This window comes from Columba livia, chromosome 21 (assembly GCF_036013475.1).
Source record: "Columba livia isolate bColLiv1 breed racing homer chromosome 21, bColLiv1.pat.W.v2, whole genome shotgun sequence".
In the NCBI taxonomy this organism is placed as follows: Eukaryota; Metazoa; Chordata; class Aves; order Columbiformes; family Columbidae; genus Columba; species Columba livia.
Window position 1 is genome coordinate 5,645,566 of NC_088622.1, and position 20,529 is coordinate 5,666,094.

The 20,529-nt window shown below is 54.0% G+C and overlaps 1 protein-coding gene across 9 annotated transcripts; it reads left to right on the forward strand.

Moving 5' to 3' along the window:
* The first annotated feature begins 2,205 nt into the window (after nucleotides 1-2,205).
* Nucleotides 2,206-20,436, forward strand: ATP13A2 (ATPase cation transporting 13A2). Of its 9 annotated transcripts, none has more exons than XM_065038120.1 (29): nucleotides 2,206-2,305; nucleotides 7,092-7,165; nucleotides 7,370-7,537; nucleotides 8,522-8,580; nucleotides 8,680-8,791; nucleotides 9,202-9,281; nucleotides 9,756-9,833; nucleotides 10,382-10,451; nucleotides 10,868-11,002; nucleotides 11,248-11,314; nucleotides 12,149-12,277; nucleotides 12,391-12,546; nucleotides 12,754-12,864; nucleotides 12,980-13,026; nucleotides 13,315-13,503; nucleotides 13,580-13,786; nucleotides 14,055-14,261; nucleotides 14,411-14,567; nucleotides 14,965-15,085; nucleotides 15,308-15,432; nucleotides 16,209-16,369; nucleotides 16,783-16,893; nucleotides 17,394-17,473; nucleotides 17,721-17,873; nucleotides 17,983-18,079; nucleotides 18,191-18,414; nucleotides 18,913-19,064; nucleotides 19,148-19,320; nucleotides 19,507-20,436. In XM_065038120.1, the coding sequence occupies exons 1-29, from the start codon at nucleotides 2,296-2,298 to the stop codon at nucleotides 19,675-19,677; spliced, it is 3,624 nt and encodes a 1,207-aa protein (XP_064894192.1). In that variant the 5' UTR covers nucleotides 2,206-2,295; the 3' UTR covers nucleotides 19,678-20,436. The 9 variants fall into 9 exon arrangements, with proteins under 9 accessions (XP_064894192.1, XP_064894195.1, XP_064894196.1 ...); XM_065038123.1 differs by having other exon boundaries at nucleotides 14,148-14,261; XM_065038119.1 differs by lacking the exon at nucleotides 2,206-2,305 and adding an exon at nucleotides 3,104-4,270.
* Nucleotides 20,437-20,529: the final 93 nt, after the last annotated feature.

The window sequence follows — 20,529 nt, forward strand, 5'->3', positions numbered from 1 at the left end:
TAGATATCTAAGAACTTCCAGAAGTGTCACGATGCTGCTCCTGACACGTGGTGTGGTAACCAACCCGCTGCCACTGGGCAGCAAATGACAACTGAGGTGGCACCAAAGTTGTGTACGGCTCTGGAAAGCCTTACCCAAAAAATGATGCTGGTTGGTTGGTTGCTTGGGGTTATTTTCCATACATTTATCTATCCTACGGTCAGGGAGCTTCGTGGGTGTCTGGAGAAGCCAAACTGATGTCACCGTCTTAATTTTCATTTGCAGAAATGTATTTCTTTTAATTGCTGGAGCTGATGTCTTCATTCCCAAGAGCTGATGTGACACCGACTTCTGTAGGTCAGACTTTTTTTTATATTGAAAATAAGTTGGGCTGCTCTTCCATGTCACCAAACTGTCCCTGTTTTCTGTGTCTGACAGCGGTGACATGTTGTCACTCCCAAAATAATGAGGTTTCGATACCTTCTGCTTTGAAATAGCATCTCCCAGCTTCAATCTAAGGGTTGCCCATCAACAGCTTGAATAAAAGAGCTCTATGGGTTTTATTTGAACACAAACTGTTTTTCACCTCGTTTCATTTTTAAAAGCCACCATTGCCGAGAAGAGGATCAGATGGAAACGCAGCGCAGAGGAACCAAAATGGTTTTCGATGGTTGAGGTTTTTCCGTCCTGAATAGCAAAATCTGCATCGTTTTTGGCTTCAGGAGAAGCACAAGCTCTTCCTTCTAATGGAAATACTGGGGTTTATCTCCCTTTCTGTGTAAGAAACCAAAAGTCACTTGTGCAAGGGTTGGTTTTGGGGGGCAGGAGCAGCTCTTGTTGCACGTGTTGCCTAATTCTGGTGGCATTTTTTTGGTAATGAAGAGCCCCAAAAGCCAAGTTTGGGCTGGAGGGGGCTGCTCTAGGGTGTTAATGGGGCTGCACATGGTTATTGGCTTCAATAACCCTCCTGCTTTTTGGGGCAGAGCTCAGTGCATTTCCTTCCAAGAAAAGGGGGTGAAAAGCCCCTTTTTTAGGGCAGAGCCCCATTTATTTCTTTGCAAGATTTGGGGGCGCAAAGCCGTATTTTTTGAAGCAGAACCCAGTGAATTTCCTTGCGAGATATGGGGGTGCAAAGCCTTTTTTTTAGGGCAGAGCCCCATCCATTTCTTTACAGGATGTGGGGGTGCAAACCCCCTTTTTGGAGGCAGAGCCTGGTGTATTTCCTTGCAAGAAAATGGGGTGCAAAGCCACGTTTTTAAGGTGGAGCCAAGTGCATTTCCCTGCAATATTTAGGGCTGCAAAGCACCTTTTTGGGGGCAGAGCCCAGTGTATTTTCTTGAAAGAAAGGTGGGTACAAAGCCTTTTATGGGGTAAAGCCCAGTGCATTTCCCTGCAATATTTAGGGGTGCAAATCCCCTTTTTGGGGGAGCAGAGCCGGGTGCATTTCCTTGCAAGCTGTGGGGCTGCAAAACCCCTTTTTGGGGGCAGAGCCCAGTTTATTTCCTTGCAAGAAAATGGGGTGCAAGCCACTTTTTTGGAGCAGAGCTCATTGCATTTCCTTGCACGGAAATGGGGTGCAAAGCTTGGGGGGGCAGAGCCCGGTGCATTTCCTTGCAAGATATGGGGGTGCAAAGCCACTTTTTGGGACAGTCGAGTGCATTTCCTTGCAAGATATGGGGGTGCAAAACCTCTTTGGGGGACAGAGCCTGGTGCCTTTCCTTGCAAGATATGGGGGTGCAAAGCCCCTTTTTGGGACAGTCCATTGCATTTCCTTGCAAGATATGGGGGTGCAAAGTTTTTTTTGGGGGGGGAGCAGAGCCGGGTGCATTTCCTTGCAAGGTGTGGGGCTGCAAGACCCCTTTTTGGGGGCAGAGCCCAGTTTATTTCCTTGCAAGAAAATGGGGTGCAAAGCCACTTTTTTGGAGCAGAGCTCATTGCATTTCCTTGCCAGATATGGGGCTGCAAAGCTTTTGTGGGGGGCAGAGCTCCTTGTGTTTCCTTGCAAGGAAATGGGGTGCAATACCCATTTTTGGGGCAGAGCTTCATGCATTTCCTTGCAAGATATGGGGGTGCAAACCCCTTTTTTGGGGCAGGACCCGGGTGCATTTCCCTTCCACGGGGGGTGTTGCAAAGCCCCGAGTGGGGGGTGGGAGCAGCACCTATGGAGTTTTTTGGTAATTGTTTTAATTGTTATTTGGGGGGGGGGGGGGGGGGGTGCAGGACTCCAAGTCCCAGCAACCCCCGCGCTCCGCCCTTCCGCCGCGCGCCGTGGAGCTGCGGGTGCGCGCGGGGCCCCGGCCCACGCGTGTCCCCAACATGAGCTCAGGTCAGCGGGACACACACGGCGGGGGGTGGGACACTCACACACATATATATGGGGGGGGGGGGGGGGGAGGGGGATGTGCAGGGCCCCCCCCGCTTTGCAGCGCTTTGCAGCTCCGTGCGCGGCCCACGGGGGTCGCATCGTGCGTGGCCCCGCGGGTGCATTCTGCGGTCCCCCCCACCGCGGGGGTTGCGCTCACCCCCCGCTCGGCCCCTGCTTGTGCTGGAAGGTGGGGGGGGGGGGGGGGGGGCGGGCAGCTTCACTTTATTTTTGCTTTCTTTTATTTTTGCTTCATTTTCTTCTGTCTCATTTTATTTGGCTTCATTTTGCTTTGGTCTATTTTCGCTTTTATTTTGCTTTGTTGTATTTTGCCTCTTTTTGCTTTGCTTTATTTGGTTTTGCTTTATTTTAGTTTGCTTTGCTTTGCTTCATTCTGCCGCTTTTTGCTTTGCTTTATTTGATTTTGCTTTGCTGTATTTTGCCTCTTTTTGCATTATTTTGCCTCTTCTTGCTTTGCCTTATTCTAATTCACTTCTTTTCACTTTGCCTCATTTTAATTCACTTCTTTTCGCTTTGCTTCATTTTAATTTGCTCCTTTTTGCTTTGCTTTATTTTTGCTTTATTTTATTTTATTTTATTTTCTATTTTTTTAATTTTATTTTATATTTTATTTTATCTTATTTTATATTTTATTTTATTTTATATTTTATTTTATTTTATATTTTATTTTATTTTATTTTATTTTATTTTATTTTATTTTATTTTATCTATTCTGCTTTATTTTATTTCGCTTCACGTTGCTTTGCTTCCCCCTGCAACGAGGTTTCCAAAATCAGGAGCCACTGATGTAGCCAAGCGGGTGCTGCCCCCCCTCCACTGTCGCAGATTTGGTGGGGGGGGGGGGGCGGGCAGCACAGCAATGTCCCCCCGGGATGCAGGGGGGCTGGAAAACGCTGTCACGGGATGTTGCAGAACCGCTTTACCTTTGTGGCCCCTCGCGCCGTTGGGGGATGTCACTGATGTCACCCACCCAGCCCCGAACCGGCCAACCCTACAGCCGAAAAACCCTTTGCAGGGTTGAGGGTGATTGGGGAAAAAAGCATCCAGGGGTTCAGAAACATGCGATATGGCACCAAAACGTCACCCGAGGTGCCCTGCACCCCTCGTCTCGGCGGCTGACGGAAGCAGCTTGGCCTGCGCAACCTTTGCCTGTTTCCTTTCAGATTTGCCCCGATCGGCGCTGGAGGAAGGAAAGGGAGGAGGGTGATGATGCGGTGGCCGGTCCTTATGGTGCCACCGTGGTCCCCACCACCCTGTTGACCCCCCTGGGGTCCCCGCCACCCATTTCTTGCTCCAAACCTGCAGCGCAGCAGCACTCGGGGGTTAAACCTCCCCCTATTTTGCTGAAGGGTGGCCAGGTTTAACGCTGGGATGCTGGCTCAAGAGGCAGGAGGTGCTTTAATCCTGGCCTAACACAGCAAAACGGGGATGATGGGCTGTGAGAAGCGAGGCTCCTCACTCCTTAAGTTAGGAGCTCTTTATTTAACAAGAATTCGGAGAAAATATGGATTTTGGATATAAACAGGGTTGTTTCACCCAAGCGCGGGTGCTCTCGAAGCCACCGGGCGCTCTCTCCAGCTCAGCGGGTGGTTTTAGCGCACGCCGAGGTCTTGCAAAACCCGAGTGCAGGAGAGGTCAGGGCAGCGCTGGTCCGGGCGGATTCGGCCGCCGCTGTCGTCAGCACGTGGCGAAGGAAACGCTGGTTGTGCCGCCGGCTTCCTCCTCGCAGACAAACCCTCCCTGCAGACCTGAACCGAAACCAGTTAAGAGGTGGACGGGGCTACTGGGAGGATGCTTTGCCTGCAAGGACTTGATTTTATTACTTTATTCTCTCGCCCGTCTCAAGGATTTGATGTATGAGAGCGATTCCACTCAGTCCCCATCTGCCATGTCCCCACTGTGTCTCAGGTTCGTCTCATCCTTTTGTTTCTTCCAACCTCGGGGTGTTTTTCCGGATGGGGCAAGATGGGAGCTGGTAGAACACGTTTCTCCGTCCTGTGGCAGGCAAGACAACGCGTTTCTGGTGTGGATGAGTTTACGTTGGCTCGGTGGAAAGGGCAGGAGAATTGACGCCGTCTCATCCCAAGCCCTCGCTGGGTCTGACGGCTGTGATGTCTCCCATCCCAAACTCCGCAAGGGGTTAAATCTTGCTCTATGTGACCAAACACTGTTTTCCTCCCCTCATCCTTCCTTCCTTTCGCCACATCCTGATTTTTCAGTGTCCTCGTCCCCAAGGGCCTGGATTGACATTGTCAACCCCATCCCATCAAGCAGACAGCACCAGACCTTGCTGCTTGGAGCAGTGACCTTGCTGGGTGGATCTTGTGGGCAACATCCAGCCCGCACGTGTGGCAGGAGCAGAGGAAACGGCCTCAAGTTGCGCCAGGGGAGGTTGAGGTTGGATTTAGGAACAATTTCTTCCCCAAAGGGCTGTGGGGCATTGGAACAGGCTGCCCAGGGCAGTGCTGGAGTCACCATCCCTGGAGGGTTGGACAGACGGACATGAGGTTCTCAGGACATGGGGCAGGGACAGGGGTGGGGAATGGTTGGATTCAATGATCTTAAAGTTTCTTCCAACCATAATGATTTGATGATTCTATTCTATGATTTTAACTCTCCTGGGAGCCCAGCAGCTGCGAGGAGCCGGCGCTGACACTTCCAGCAGCGCTTTGGCCGTGCAAACCCAGTGTCAGCAGGGAATTATGTGTCCCCTCTTCCCTTTGCAAGTTGGGCCGGGACATCACTGACCCCTCTCCAAATTTACAACAGCTCCGGGCTGTTATTCCCCCATTTATCAGCAGCAAGAGAAGCAAATCTCTTCCCAGAGCTCTCAGAAACAAGTTTGGGGCAAAACCCCTCAGCTTTGGGAGCTGGAGCAGGGACAGCCGCTTGTCCCCGCGCCGTGTTTGCCAACGAGGTGTGGCCTTTGCGTCGCGATTCAAAACCGGTATCGCAGCTCCGCAGGGCTCTGCCCTCCCCCCCGGCCGGTGCCGGATGCGTCCCGGACACGGCTGAGGATGGTGTTACCTGCCCCATCCCGAGCCGGGTAAAGCGCGGTGAGTCAAGGCCGGAGCTCCTTCTCGCTTGTAGGATTTTGGGGAGCAGCGGGAATGGGAACGGGGGCTCAGAAACCCCCCGGGGATGGGGACATGGTTGTGCGACAGCTGCAGCTCCTTGGACGGAGCCGCTTGCGCCCGTGCGCTGCTCCGAAAAATTTGCTGCTTATGGGAAAAGGTCAAGAAAATGGTAATAATTGAGTTGTTGCAAAGAGCAGAGTTCGGGTGGCGAGGTGGGCTGTGCTTCTTGCCGCCCAGCCTGGCTTAGCGAGGCGCAGGGAGCAAATTGGGTTTGTTTTTGGGGGTGTTGCAGTAATTTTTCCCCCCTTCTGCAAACCATCGGCGCTGGGGAAAAGCCTTAGTGCCCGGCACCCCGTCTCCCTGCCCTTTGTTCTGCCTCTTCCGCCACTCCTGGCCTCATTTCACCTGGAATCGAGGTTTTTCGCGGGGTTTGATGCCAGCAGCGGGGAGATCGATGTCTCCCCACCTTGCAGCTGTTTGTTTGCCTCCTAGGGGGGCTTTTGTTTGAATAAACCCTCCCTTGAGCTCATCCCCCCCTACCCTTCCCCAATGCAAAACTTACACCTTGAAGCAGCACTGGCTGTTTTTTGGGGGGAGGTTGAGACCCAGCCCTGGTGATCATCAAAATGATGATGGTTTTAATTAATTGCTGTTGTTACGAGCTTGCGGGGGGCTTTTCCAGCAGAGGACGGGCCCCTGGGCTTTCACCCAGCCTGTAAATTGCCTGAGTGCCCTGGAAACTTGAACCGGGAAATTATCTCACGTTTCAAGGGTGGGAATTACCGAAATACCTCCTGGTTTGTGTTTGTGCCACGTGTTATCTCCCTGCTGCTTTGAGCTGCCGGAGTTGGGACTCCCTGGGGTGTAATTCAGAGCAGATTGAGGGTATAAGTGTGTTTAACTTCATGGGGTGGAGGGTGATGGTTAAAATCCCACTGGGGATCATAGAATCATTTTGTTTGGAAAAGCTGCTCAAGACCATCCAGTCCAACCGTTCTCCACCCCTGTCCCTGCCCCATGTCCTGAGAACCTCACGTCCGTCTGTCCAACCCTCCAGGGATGGTGACTCCAGCACTGCCCTGGGCAGCCTGTTCCAATGTCCCACAGCCCTTTGGGGAAGAAGTTGTTCCCCACATCCAATCTAAACCTCCCTGGCGATCCCCATTTTCCAGATTGGGCATTTAAGCGCAGCAGCGACCAGCAGGAATCGGAGGTGCTGAGCCGTGCTGGGCATCATTAAAACCAGTCAAAAGCAAATTTTGTGGCCACGTCCTCCATGCAGAGGGAAACACGAGGAGCAAACAAGCGTGCAGAGCGGCCGGGAGAGCTCTCCTTGTGCTCGCCCTGGCGCTGCCCCAGCCCCGCTCCCTTTTCCCAGCTGCCAAACCGCTGCGTTCCGTGCCAGCTTTTCTCCCCAAGCTCCTTTGGCGCTGTTGGTGTGACCGTCACGTGCCGCGGGAGGGTGACCGGGCAGCGCCGGGTGTCCCCGTGCCCGCAGCGTCCCCCTGCACAGCACCAGCCGGGCTGGGTGACAGAGGGGACACCCAGGGATGTCACCAGCACAGCTGGGAGCCCATCAGTGCGGCATCTCCTAAATAACCCTTTTGAATCAGCTCTCCTGATTATTTCCTGGCTGTTCTTTCACCCTGCAGACAGCAGCAGGCTGCTGGGGAGGCGGCGGCCGGGCTACGGGACGCTGCAGCCAGACGCTGAGAAATCCCACATGGTAGGTCCCAGGGCTTCACCGTGGGGAGGGAGGCACAAGAATTGCGTGTTATCTGCAAAAACAGTGGTTTTCCAGCCCCAGAATGACTTGGTTGCTGTCTGCTAGGAGGATTGGGACTTTTATTGATTTAGATGCTTGATAATTTTAATGTTGGGTTATTTTGGGGATAAGCGTCCCTGTAAAGGTGGGTTTTCTGTCTGCCAGGAGGTGACGGGCTACCAGACCAAGCGGTGGCGGGTGGCCCTGTGCCACGCGGGCTCCGTGCTCACCGCCGGGCTGCTCCTCGTCCTCTTCCACTGGAAACCCAGCCTGGAGGTGCAGGCGAAGTGCAAACCCTGCGCCCTCGGCCAGGCCGACTGGGTCATCATCAGGGTGAGTCCCAAACTGGGGCGCGGACTCTGCCACCGGCGTCCTGGGAGGGCCTTGGGCATGTCCCTTGATGTCCCTTGTCACCTCCCCACACTGTGTTTGACATCTCAAGCAACGTGCTACCCCAGAGCCAAGTTATTCCAGGAATAATTATTATATAGAACGTAATGTGATTTAATATAATATCTTAATTTTTATTATTATTTATTTATCTATTTATTATTTAATATAATATAATGCAATATAATGTAGTTTGTTATAATATAACATGGTATAATATAGTGTAATATAACGTCACATAACATGATGTAATGTAATATAATTTAATATAACGTGATATAACATGATATGACATAACGTAATATAACGTCACATAATGTGATGTAATATAATGTAATATGTGATATAACATAATATAACATCACGTAATGTGATATAACGTAAAATAATGTAATATAACGTGATATGATATGATGTAATATAATGTCATGTAATGTGATGTAATATTATGTAATATAATGTAACATAACGTGATGTAACATGATATAATGTGACATAATATAATGTGATACAATATAATGTAACATAATATAATGTGATACAACGTGATATAATGTAATGTAACATAACAGGATAAAATGTAACATAATGGAACATTACATAATGTGATATAGCATGATCTAATGTAATGTAATGTAACAATCACATAAAGTGGTACAATGTAATATAACATAATAACATGATATAATGCGATATAATATAATATAATCTGATAATAATATAATATTATTCCTGGAATAATCCCGTGCTTGCCCCTTCCATAGCAGCCAACCTGCCTTTGCATTTCCCTTGATCATCCCTGAAACCCACCGGTCACCTGGGACAGGTCACTGGGGACTCCCTGTGACACTGTCCCCATGCAAAGGAACGGGGGGGGACACCCGGGGACCCCCATTTCCCTCTGCTCAGCCCCACGCTGTGTTGCAGGACCGATTTGGACAGTGCTTCACCACCCGTGTGTGTGCAGAGCCGCTGGGTGAGGGCAGGTGAGATACCAGTGGGGGCTCCCCGAGATTTCGGCTACAGGGAGGGGGTGTTTGCAGTGGGGGAGGGGGGAATAACGCTTGGTTTGGCATCCCGAGCAGCCTGGAGCATCACCCCGGGGCCAGGCTGGAGGACCGGAGGAGCAGCATCGCCATCGGCGTGTCGGAGGAGGAGGAGAGCAGGGACACCGTCCGGCTGCAGGAGAGGGAGGAGGTAACGTCTGGAGAACAGGAGCTGAGGGGAGACCTTCTGATCTCTGAACTGCCTGAAAGGAGCTTGGAGCCAGGGGGGTCGGGCTCTGCTCCCCAGGAACAAGCGCCAGGAGCAGAGGAAACGGCCTCAAGTTGCGCCAGGGGAGGTTGAGGTTGGATGTGGGAACAATTTCTTGCCCAAAGGGCTGTGGGGCATTGGAACAGGCTGCCCAGGGCAGTGCTGGAGTCACCATCCCTGAAGGGCTGGACAGACAGACATGAGGTTCTTGGGGACGTGGGTTGGGTTATGGTTGGACTCAAGGATCCTGAGGTCTTTTCCAACCAAAACGATTCTTTGATTCCTGCCTCCCATGGCATGGGCTGCTCTTGTGTCCCTCTAACACCTTACTTTTCCCATCCTGCCCTGCTCAGAAGAACATCTTGCGGTATTACCTCTTTGAGGGCATGCGCTACGTCTGGATGGAGCAGCGGCAGGCATTCTGCAAAGTCAGGTATTTCTCCATCCCCTCTGCCCCAGCAATCCTCGCTGCATGTCTCTGCTCCTCTCCTTGACCCCTCAGCCCCCCCAGGAATAATCCTGACCTGGCTGGAAGCCACAGAACTGCACTGGAGCTTTTCTCCACGCTGTGAAACCTTTGGAGCCCATCCCCGGGGTGTTGGGTCGGGGAAGCAGCGCTGCCTCTGGCCCTGAGTTGTTGATGTTCCCTGTCTTTGTGGGTGAAGTATTTTGGCAGAAGACCTATGCTGGATGGTCCCACCGTGCTGTGCTGCTTGCAGCTCTCCAAACTGTGCCCCTTTTGTCCCTGCTCCTCAGCAGATGCCAAGGAACAAGATGCTCTCCCTTACTCAAAGGGGTTTTTTTAGTTGTTGCCAAGGACTTGGCCGTGGGTTTTGTTCTGCCAGGCCAGGCTCCTGCTGACTTTGACTCCATTTCTCTGTTTTTTCTTTCCCCTCGGCCTTGCCAGTGTCTTGGATGAAGGTTGGACCTGCGCAGATCTCCACCTCTCCCAGGCTGGGCTTGACCAGCAAGACCACAATACCAGGTAGAATCATCAAATCACAGAATGGTTCATATTGAAGGGCCCTTCCCAGCTCCCCCAGTGCCCCCCCTGCCATGAGCAGGGACATCTTCACCAGCTCAGGTTGCTCAGAGCCCCGTCCAGCCTGGCCTGGGATGTCTCCAGGGATGGTTCATCCACCACCTCTCTGGGAACCCGGGCCAGGCTCTCACCACCCTCAGGGCCAACAATTTCTTCCTCCTGTCCAGCCTGAATCTCCCATTTTAGTTTAAACCATCACCCCTTGTCCTATCACAACCGGCCCACATGGGATCTCCCAGCCCTCTGGGACACCCAAGCAGTGCAGATAAAGCTTTTCCAGGGGCTGGTGAATTCTGGAATCTGTTTTTTTCTTGCACCTAGACCTCAAAACATATGACAGCCGGGTCAGCTGCATTTCCCTGGCTTGGCTTCTCCACATCACCAGGCTCCTGTGGAGTTCTGGTCAGCGTGAGGGCCCCCCAGGATGGAAATGCAGCTTTTCCCCAGCACCCATTTGCTTCCCCCTTTGCTTTTTTCTCTCCTGTTTGCAGAACGAAGATCTACGGACCAAACCTCATTGAGGTGCCAGTCAAGTCCTACGCCAGGCTCTTGGTGGAGGAGGTGTGTGTGCATTGATGGGCCTGGCTGTGAAAACACTGAGTTGTCCCAGGGCAGATCCTGCCCCATCTCCATGTCCCTCACTTTGTGGGCTTTTCCTCTCTGGTGGGGAGGAGAGGACTTCAGGACTATTTTGGGGCAGAGATCAGAGAAGGCAGAGCTGTGGAGGGGACCTGTCCCACCTCTTAGCTCAGACACGAGCATCCCCAGAGGTGGCTGAGCATCCTCAGCAGTCCTGACCATAGAGCAAAGCCGGGGAGGATGGAGAGTTTGGAAGAAATCAGCTCATTTATCCCCAGGGAAGGGCCAGTTTCCCCTCTGCATGAGCAGTTGTCCCTCGAGGAGCCTGGAGGTCTCATGGTGGGCTGGAGGAAGCTCTGACCCTTCAAAATCTGCTCTTTCTCCTTGTTCTCTTCCAGGTTCTCAACCCCTTCTACATCTTCCAAGTGTTCAGCATCGTGCTGTGGGTCTGCGATGCCTATTACTACTACGCCGCCTGCATCTTCCTCATCTCCACCATCTCCTTAGGGCTGTCCCTCTACGAGACGAGGAAGGTGGGTGGTGGGTTTGGGACATGCAGCTCTCAGAAAACAGCCCGTTTTCTGATGCTGTTTGACCTCCGTGCTGCTGCTGAGCTCCCTCTGAGCCCAGCTGGGTGAACACAACCCATATTCCAATGCTGGGGCAGGTTTTCTCCTCCTTCATCCGCGGTCCTGAGCTTTTGAGACCTGTTTAATGAAGCTTTGCTGCACGTTTTGAGCTGCCCAGGAGTGGCTGGTAACTTCTCCCTCCCTTGCAGCAAAGTGCCACCCTGCAAAACATGGCCAAGATGTCGGTTGGTGTCCGGGTCCGTCGTCCCGAAGGAGGTGAGTGCAATGTCCACAAGGAGTGAGGGCTCACGAAGCCATTTGGGATGGTGCTGCGATGACACCTCCGATGCTACTGGCTCAGGGGAGAGTGGCTGGAAAAGGACCTGGGGGTGTTGGTGACAGCGGCTGAACATGAGCCAGTGTGTGCCCAGGTGGCCAAAAAGGCCACCAGCATCCTGGCTGGTACCAGCACTGGTGTGGCCAGCAGGCCCAGGGCAGCGACCGTCCCTGTGCTGGGCACAGTGAGGCCAAACCGCGAATCCTGGGGCAGTTTTGGGCCCCTCAGGGCTCAAAATGGCGGCACCAAGATCACCTCAGGGCTCAAAATGGTGGCCAGAGGGGTGGCGGGATCACCTCACACCAAGAAAGGCCTTGAGGTGCTGGAGCGAGTGGAGTGGAGGGAACGGAGCTGGTGAGGGGCTGGAGCACAAGTGTGATGGAGCGGCTGAGGGACCTGGGGGGTTCAGCTGGAGAACAGGAGCTGAGGGGAGACCTTCTGATCTCTGAACTGCCTGAAAGGAGCTTGGAGCCAGGGGGGTCGGGCTCTGCTCCCCAGGAACAAGCGCCAGGAGCAGAGGAAACGGCCTCAAGTTGCGCCAGGGGAGGTTGAGGTTGGATGTGGGGAACAATTTCTTCCCCAAAGGGCTGTGGGGCATTGGAACAGGCTGCCCAGGGCAGTGCTGGAGTCACCATCCCTGGAGGGCTGGACAGACGGACATGAGGTTCTCAGGACATGGGGCAGGGGCAGGGGTGGGGAACACTTTGACTCGGTCATCTTGAGGGTTTTTCCAACCAAAATGACGTGCCGGAGCATGGCTGTGTTTTTCCCAGAGGAGACGGTCACCTCCGCAGAACTGGTGCCAGGCGACTGCATCAGCCTCCCCACGGATGGGACACTGGTCCCGTGTGACGCGGCGCTACTGACGGGCGAGTGCATGGTCAACGAGAGCATGCTGACGGGTGAGAGCCCCAGGACGGGGAATTTTTTGGGAGCAGCCCCTTCCCATCAGGCTGGGCGGATCCTGACCCCCCCAGGGTGATTAAACCCCTCTCCATGCTGTTCCCCGCCACAGGGGAGAGCGTGCCGGTGATGAAAACCCCTCTCCCGGCGGGCAGCGGCGTCTATTCCCCCGAGGAGCACCGGCGGCACACCTTGTTCTGCGGGACGCAGGTCATCCAAGCCAAGTCGTACGTGGGCAGAGACGTGCTGGCTGTGGTGACCCGCACAGGTGAGGATAGAGAAAAAACACCAAAATAGGTGTGTAGATGAGGTTCTCAGGGACATGGGTTAGTGCCAGGGTTGGGGCAATGGTTGGACTCGATGATCTTGAGGGGCTTTTCCAACCCAAGTGATTCTATAATTATATGAAGAGCCAGGATTAAGCCATGTATTTAGAGCGATGATTACATATTTACCTCCTTCCTGTCTTCCACAGGGTTCTGCACTGCCAAAGGGGATCTCATCAGCTCCATCCTCTACCCCAAACCCGTGAGCTTCAAGTTCTACAAGGATGCTGTGAAGTTTGTCCTGTTCCTCGCCGTCCTGGGTACGTCTGAGGGTGGAGGCATGGCCAGGAGCAGCCAAACTCCTCTTTAGATGGTTGAACCCACCCTTCATCATCTGCTTTGTGTTGTAACCGAGCCCGTTCTCCTCCCCCACAGCTTTTATCGGCACGCTGTACAGCATCCTCATCTTGGTGAAAAACCAGGTAGGGTTGTTGGAGCTGGTGAATCCTCAGTTTGGGTTGAAGGGACCTTCAAAGCTAATCCAGTCCCATCCCTACCATGAGCAGGGACATCTTCAGCAGCTCAGGTTGCTCAGAGCCCCGTCCAGCCTGGCCTGGGATGTCTCCAGGGATGGTTCATCCACCACCTCTCTGGCCAACCTGGGCCAGGCTCTCACCACCCTCAGGGGCAACAAATTGAATCCTTGAGTGTAGGGTGGAGATGGGTGAGGGCTGTCAGGATGCCCAACCTTCTTCTTCCCCACCCACCAGGTCCCCGTGGGGCAAATCATCATCCGCGCCCTCGACCTCATCACTGTCATCGTGCCCCCAGCTCTCCCAGCTGCGATGACCGTGGGCACCATCTACGCCCAGAACAGGCTGAAGAAACAAGGAATCTTCTGCATCAGCCCTCCTCGAATCAACCTCTGCGGGAAGATCCGCCTGGTTTGCTTCGACAAGGTGAGTCTTGGGCACAATGGGACCACAGTTTCCGCCTTGGGGGGGCTCGTCTGGACCCATTGTCCCCTCCCCACAGACGGGAACCCTGACGGAGGAAGGTCTGGATGTCTGGGGAGTGGTCCCACTGGAGAACAACCACTTCATGCCCATCGTCCACGAGCCCCGCTGCCTGCCCGCCGGTCCCTTGCTCTACTCTCTTGCCGCCTGTCACACCATCACGCTGCTGCGGGCACAGCCCATTGGGGACCCTGTGGACCTCAAGATGGTGGAGTCCACTGGCTGGGTGAGACAAGCAGTGGGCAAAGCTGCGGGTCTGTAAAGAAGGAGGTATCAGATCTCTGGAACAATTTCTTGCTGGAAAGAGCTGTGGGGCATTGGAACAGGCTGCCCAGGGCAGTGCTGGAGTCACCATCCCTGGAGGGTTGGACAGACGGACATGAGGTTCTCAGGACATGGGGCAGGGACAGGGGTGGGGAACGGTTAAACTCGATGAGCTTGAGGGGCTTTTCCAACCAAAGCCATTCTGTGATTCCATAATCTTGCTCTGCCAGGAGAAGGGGCTGTTTCAAACCACCTATGGGGTGGATAGGGCTTGGTTCTTGCCAGGCAGGGCTTTGCCATCTCAGCATCTGCCTTGGTTCCAGCGCCTGGAGATGATGGAGGAGGAGGAAGGTGAGCTGCCCGCCTGCCAGCAGTTTGGGACAAAGGTCTTGGCTGTGATGAAACCTCCGCCCGAGGAAGAACAGCCACGAGACAGGGTAGGTCCTGTGGACCAGAGCAGCTCAGGTTCCCCAAGTCACTTGGTTTGTACCCCCAGAGGGTCATTGTGTCCTCCATGGCCCCTGGAGAGCTTGTACCTCCTGGAGAAGCTCCGGCCTGGCCCTGACACCTTCCCTCTCTTCCACAGAAGCACCAGTCACCCCTGGGCATCCTCCGGCGTTTCCCCTTCTCCTCCTCCTTGCAGAGGATGAGTGTCCTGGTGAAGCTGCCCGGAGAAGCCTTGGCCCACGTCTACACCAAGGGCGCACCGGAGATGGTGGCCAGTCTGTGCAGGAAGGAAACTGGTATGTACTGGGGGATGGTGGTTCATTGTCATTGCCCAGCTGTGAATCATAGGATTATAGATTGGTTTGGGTTGGAGGGACCTTCAGAGCTCATCCAGCCCATGAGCAGGGACATCTTCAGCAGCTCAGGTTGCTCAGAGCCCCGTCCAGCCTGGCCTGGGATGTCTCCAGGGATGGTTCATCCACCACCTCTCTGGCCAACCTGGGCCAGGCTCTCACCACCCTCGGACAACAATTTCTTCCTCATGTCCAGCCTGAATCTCTTCTCCCAAAACAATTCCATGATTCCTTGATCATCCAAAGTGCTTCAGCAGCTCCAGCCCCAGCTCCCCTTGCTGGGTTTACCCCACTGGGTTCAGGACCTGCTCTGACTTTGCTTTTCTCCTCGTGGCCGCAGTCCCCGTGGATTTCTCCCAGATGCTGCGACACTACACCACCGATGGTTTCCGAGTCTTGGCTCTGGCTTGCAAACCCCTGAGCACAGTGTCAACCTTCGAGCAGGCCCTGCAGCTCCCGAGGTTGGTGCCAACAACTTGTTTTTTCACTGTTTAGATGTTCACTCTGAGCATTTCACAGGATGCTTTTGTCCTAGCAGCCTGCCCTGTCGTAGTCTGCAAGGACTACCCCATACCAAAGCGATTGCTGGCTGCCCCCTAGATGGATTTTTTGCTGTGTATACCAATTTTTCTGCTCTGCCTTGTGTTGAAGATGGTGTTGACCAGCTCCTTGTGTCCCACCAGGGACTCTGCGGAGAGCAGCCTGACCTTCCTGGGGTTCCTCGTCATGAAAAATGTCCTCAAGCCAGAGTCTGCACCTGTGATTCACCTCCTGAGGAACGCCAACATCCGCCCCGTCATGGTGACAGGTGACCCTGCGGAGGGGACCGGGGACACCCAGCTTGGGTAGGAGATGGGACATGGATGATCCTTGATGCTGTGCAAGGGATGAAGGGTTTTTCCACCAGAAATCGTGGCCTGAAGCAGCTGGGATGCTCGGCGAGGACTCCTGGACTGGTGCAGGCCGCTTTTTTGTGGGTGCAGCATGAAGCTGCAGACCCAGAGTGGGTGGCTTAAATAGCAAAACTGCTCCCTGTCTCACTGCAATCACATAAATATTGACTTTTCCTGAGCACCCCGAATTGCACAGCTAATGGGAGGGATGTAGGAGTCACCTTTGGGTCTTTTGCACCAAACCAAGTGGTGCTGCCAATGTTTGGAGCTGCTGCTTTTCTTTGGGGAGATTCAGGCTGGACATGAGGAAGGAATTGTTGGCCCTGAGGGTGGTGAGAGCCTGGCCCAGGTTGGCCAGAGAGGTGGTGGATGAACCATCCCTGGAGACATCCCAGGCCAGGCTGGACGGGGCTCTGAGCACCCTGAGCTGCTGAAGATGTCCCTGCTCATGGCAGGGGGGGCACTGGGGGAGCCGGGAAGGTCCCTTCAACCCAAACTATTAATATTCTATGATTTGGTGTAGGGCAGCAATGAGATTTTGGAGCTTTCCCGCAAAAAATGGGGAAGCAAAAGGACCCCCAAAGTGAACCAGGAAGGGGGATGCCGTGGGTTGGATCTCACAGCCATGCGAGACCCTGGCAAACATCGTTCCGCTGGTGGTTTCTCAGCCCCCACCGCCTCTGTCTGCCAGGGGACAACATGCTGACGGCTGTGAACGTGGCCAGGAGCTGCCGCATGGTGGAAGCCAAAGAGGGGGTGATCTTCATCAGCGCCTCCCCCCCCGGCCACGACAAACCCGCCGCTCTGAAATTCGTCCTTGCCGAGCACTCCCAGGGTGAGGAGCAGCTGGAGGTGAGTCCTGAGGCAACAGCTGGGGGATTTTATAAAGCCAAAGCTGCTGGTCACCTTGCAGGACTCTACAAATAACAATGCTGGGAAAAGAGAGCCAGTTATGGGTGTGATTCTGCCCCTTGTTAAATGGGAGAAAATAACTTGCTCCTGTTTCTCCCTGGGAGCACATCAAGCTCCAAACACCCTCATGGGATGCAGCCAGGTCCTGCTCCAGGTTTGATATGAAGGGTTGCTCACACAAGCTTTTTATCCAAAATACAACTATTAAATGCCTGAAATTGAGGTTTAAGGGAAGCTGCTTTACCATGTGGGTTGAGGATGCTGGCGCAGAGCGTTGCCCAGGGGCTCAGCAGGGATTTGAGCGCGACTTGGAGAAAAAGAACCAGAAAAAAGGAGCTTGTTTTCCTTGGCAGGGTTTGCAGCGGCGGGACGGCTGCTGCCTCCAGCCCCAGCCCTGCCACTTTGCGCTGAACGGCAAATCCTTCGCTGTGGTTTGCGAGCATTTCCCTGACCTGCTGCCAAAGGTGAGTCTGATGGCGGGGAATCCTCCGGCAAGGTGGGGACTTTATATCAGTGCCTGTTGGATTAGGACAAGGGGCGATGGTTTTAAACTAAAGGAGGGAGATTCAGGCTGGCCATGAGGAAGGAATTGTTGGCCCTGCGGGTGGTGAGAGCCTGGCCCAGGTTGGCCAGAGAGGTGGTGGATGGACCATCCCTGGAGACATCCCAGGCCAGGCTGGATGGGGCTCTGAGCAACCTGAGCTGGTGAAGATGTCCCTGCTCATGGGCTGGCTGACCTTTGAAGGTCCCTTCAACCCAAAATATTCTATGAAGGTTGACTTCACTGGGGTTTCACGGTGCAGCCTTGGAGCTCCGAAGTGAAATACCCCAAAGGTTTGGTTTGTTTCTTCACTGGTGGATGATGCCTTGTGCTCTGCTAAGCTGGGAAAGCTCAGAATCACCCGGCTCCTCCTGGGCTGTGGGATGTTGCGATACACTCACGGAGCCTTTGCCCTCTTTGCAGATCCTCATCCGAGCCACCGTCTTCGCCCGCATGTCGCCCGACCAGAAGACTCAGCTGGTTTGCAGCCTGCAAGAGCTCAAGTAAGGACCCCCCAGCCCCAAGGGATGGAGGACAGAGGTGGACAAGGGGTTTTTCGTACAATCACAGAATCATTTTCCTTGGAAAAGCCCCTCAGTATCATTGAGTCCAACCATTAACCCAGCCCCGGCACTAACTCATGTCCCTGAGAACCAGAAGTGGATTTATCCTCAATATGGGGGTGCAACTGCAAAGCCCCAGGGTTTTTCCCTGTCCCATCGTGACTTCTTGGCTCCCTTCTCACCACAGCTACTGCGTGGGGATGTGCGGGGATGGCGCCAATGACTGCGGGGCTCTGAAAGCCGCTGACGTGGGCATCTCGCTGTCCGAGGCGGAGGCATCGGTGGCTTCGCCGTTCACCTCCCGGGTGGCCAACATCGAGTGTGTCCCCACCATCATCCGGTGAGCTGCCGGGGGATAAAACCCAGGATGGGGGTCTGTTGGGTGCTGCTGTGTCCCCACTTTGGGACAATTCATAGGGGGTGGTGGGTGAGGCTGTTTTTCTCCGCAGGGAGGGCAGGTGCTCGCTGGTCACCTCCTTTGGTGTCTTTAAGTACATGGCGCTGTACAGCTTAGTGCAGTTTGTGTCCGTCCTGCTGCTCTACACGGTGAGTCCTGTGGTTTCCCAAATGCCTGCGGTGCCTTTGGGTCACCTTGTCACCACTGGGTGACCTTCCCAGCCCTCTTGTGGCTGCGAGTGGGTGGCTTCTTCTTCCCAGATCAACACCAACCTGAGTGACTTCCAATTCCTCTTCTTTGACCTGATCATCACCACCACCGTGGCGGTGCTGATGGGTCGGACGGGTCCTGCCCAGGACCTGGGAGTGGAGCGTCCCCAAGGAGCCTTGATCAGCGTGCTGGTGCTGGGCAGCCTGCTCCTGCAGACCACCCTGCTCATCACCGTGCAAGTGCTCAGCTACTTCGTCACCGTCTCGCAGAGCTGGTGAGGAACCCGGCTTCATGTGGCTTTGGTGATGGGAAACCCACAACAGGGGGTTGCAATGAAGCCTGGGTGCTTGTCTTAGAATCATTTTGATTGGAAAAGACCCTTGAGATCATCAAATTCAACCGTTCCCCACCCCTGGCACTGCCCCATGTCCTGAGAACCTCATGTCCGTCTGTCCAACCCTCCAGGGATGGTGACTCCAGCACTGCCCTGGGCAGCCTGTTCCAATGTCCCACAGCCCTTTGGGGAAGAAATTGTTCCTAAATCCAACCTCACCCTCCCCTGGCGCAACTTGAGGCTGTTTCCTCTCATCCTATTTCTTAATACTTGGGAGAAAAGACCAACCCCCCCTTTCTACAACCTTCTTTCAGATAATTGTAGAGAGAAGGTCCATGAACAGTGTGCTCATGGAGAAGACAGGGTCACTGTTTAAACCCTCTCCTTGCCTCTCCCTTCATCTGACCCTCCCCAACCTTGTCCCCCAACCTGGTTCAGGTTCGTCCCACTGAACAGCACGGTGACAGCTCCCCAAAACCTGCCCAACTACGAGAACACGGTCCTCTTCTGCATCACGGGCTTCCAGTATCTCATCCTGGCTGTGGCCATGTCCAAGGGGTACCCATTCCGGGAGCCGCTCTACACCAATGGTGAGAATGATGCCGGCTACGTGGACAAAAGGAGACATTAAACCTTCCTCCTCCTCCTCAACCCTCCTTCTTCTTGCCCTCAGTGCTCTTCCTGGTGGTCCTCATCCTCCTTTTTGGCCTCATGGTGTGGTTGACCCTCTACCCATTGGGCTTCCCCAAAACGCTGTTGAAGCTGCAGAGCATTGACGACTTGAATTTCAAGCTGCTGCTGCTGGGAATCGCTGTTCTCAACTTCTTCGCTGCCTTCGTGCTGGAGGTGGGACACCCCAGGGTGGGACTGGGGACGTGAGGGACACATGTTGTCCTTTTGGGTCTGTCCCAGCAATTATTTTCCAAGAGCTGTGGGCACCGAGGGAGCAGGGCTCACCTTGGCATTGGCTCTGCCCTCTCCTCGAGGTCCACAACTTCCCCAAAATCCTTTCCCCCCCTGTTTTTCCTTCAGACTGCCCTGGACCACGGTTTGCTCAGCTGCCTCCGCAAGCTGCGCCGAAAAAAAGCATCCAAGAAGCTTTTCAAGAGGCTGGAGAAGGAGCTGAGCCAGCAGCAACCATCCTGGCCACCTCTGAATGAACCGCTTTTCGCCACCCCGAAGATGTCGATCGCCGTTAGATAGCCCGTGTCGGGCTCCTCCCGGCCTGCCAGCCCTCGGATGCTGTCGTTTATTTATTTATCCCCATAAATCGAGGGATGCGGTGGGCAGGACCCCACGGGGAGACCGGCGGTGTTGAAACTGTGAAGCCACACGTGCCGGTCCTGTGGCTGGAGAGGAGGAGATGCTGGAGCAGCAAACTGTGGGAGAAGGTCCAGAAGAAGAGGAGAAATGGTCCAGAAAAGAGGAGAAATGGTCCAGTTCAGCTCTTCCTCCTCTCCTGCACCAGCCTCGGACCCATCTCCCCATGCTGGGAACTGGTACCATTTCGTAAGGGTACACACATTTTTCCTTTCCATCTCCTGGCTGGTCAAAACCACCATGAAGAGGCTCCTTGATCTTCTCATGAAGAGGGTGCTCGATCTTGTCATGGCGAGAGCATCCACCCAGCCTCATGTTTCTGCTCACTGTGAAAAATAACCCCCCCACGGCTGCCCTAGATGTGTAGGAACGGTTTACAACCCCCCCATCCCCACCTTGCCAAGGATGCTGCTCAATCCCCACCACCCAGGGACCAGCCTCTCCGCTTGCGATGCCCCTGCCGAGCATGGGACCTTTGTAGCATTAAAAAAACCCCCAAAACTGCAAAAACACAACCCCAAATCTCTTTATTTTTTAACTCTACTCCAGTGTCAATGCAGTCTGGAAGATGACATACAGCTTTTCAGTTTCCATATGGTGCTGTCCTGAGCGTTGTCTAATAAATTAACGTTATTTTCTTGAGGGTTTTGCTTGTGCGTGGATGGAGCTTGGGGCAGGACGACATTGTGTGAGTATCAAACAGAGAAGATGAGCAAGCGCAGGAGGTTTTAGGGT

Excerpts from the sequence above, each read along its gene's own strand:
- ATP13A2 (XM_065038116.1), top strand. The coding sequence starts at position 6,716 with ATGCAGAGGGAAACACGAGGAGCAAACAAGCGTGCAGAGCGGCCGGGA. Across the intron at positions 7,166-7,369 it reads ACGCTGAGAAATCCCACATG|GAGGTGACGGGCTACCAGAC; the intron begins GTAGGTCCCAGG and ends TCTGTCTGCCAG. Across the intron at positions 18,080-18,190 it reads CCGTCCTGCTGCTCTACACG|ATCAACACCAACCTGAGTGA; the intron begins GTGAGTCCTGTG and ends TCTTCTTCCCAG.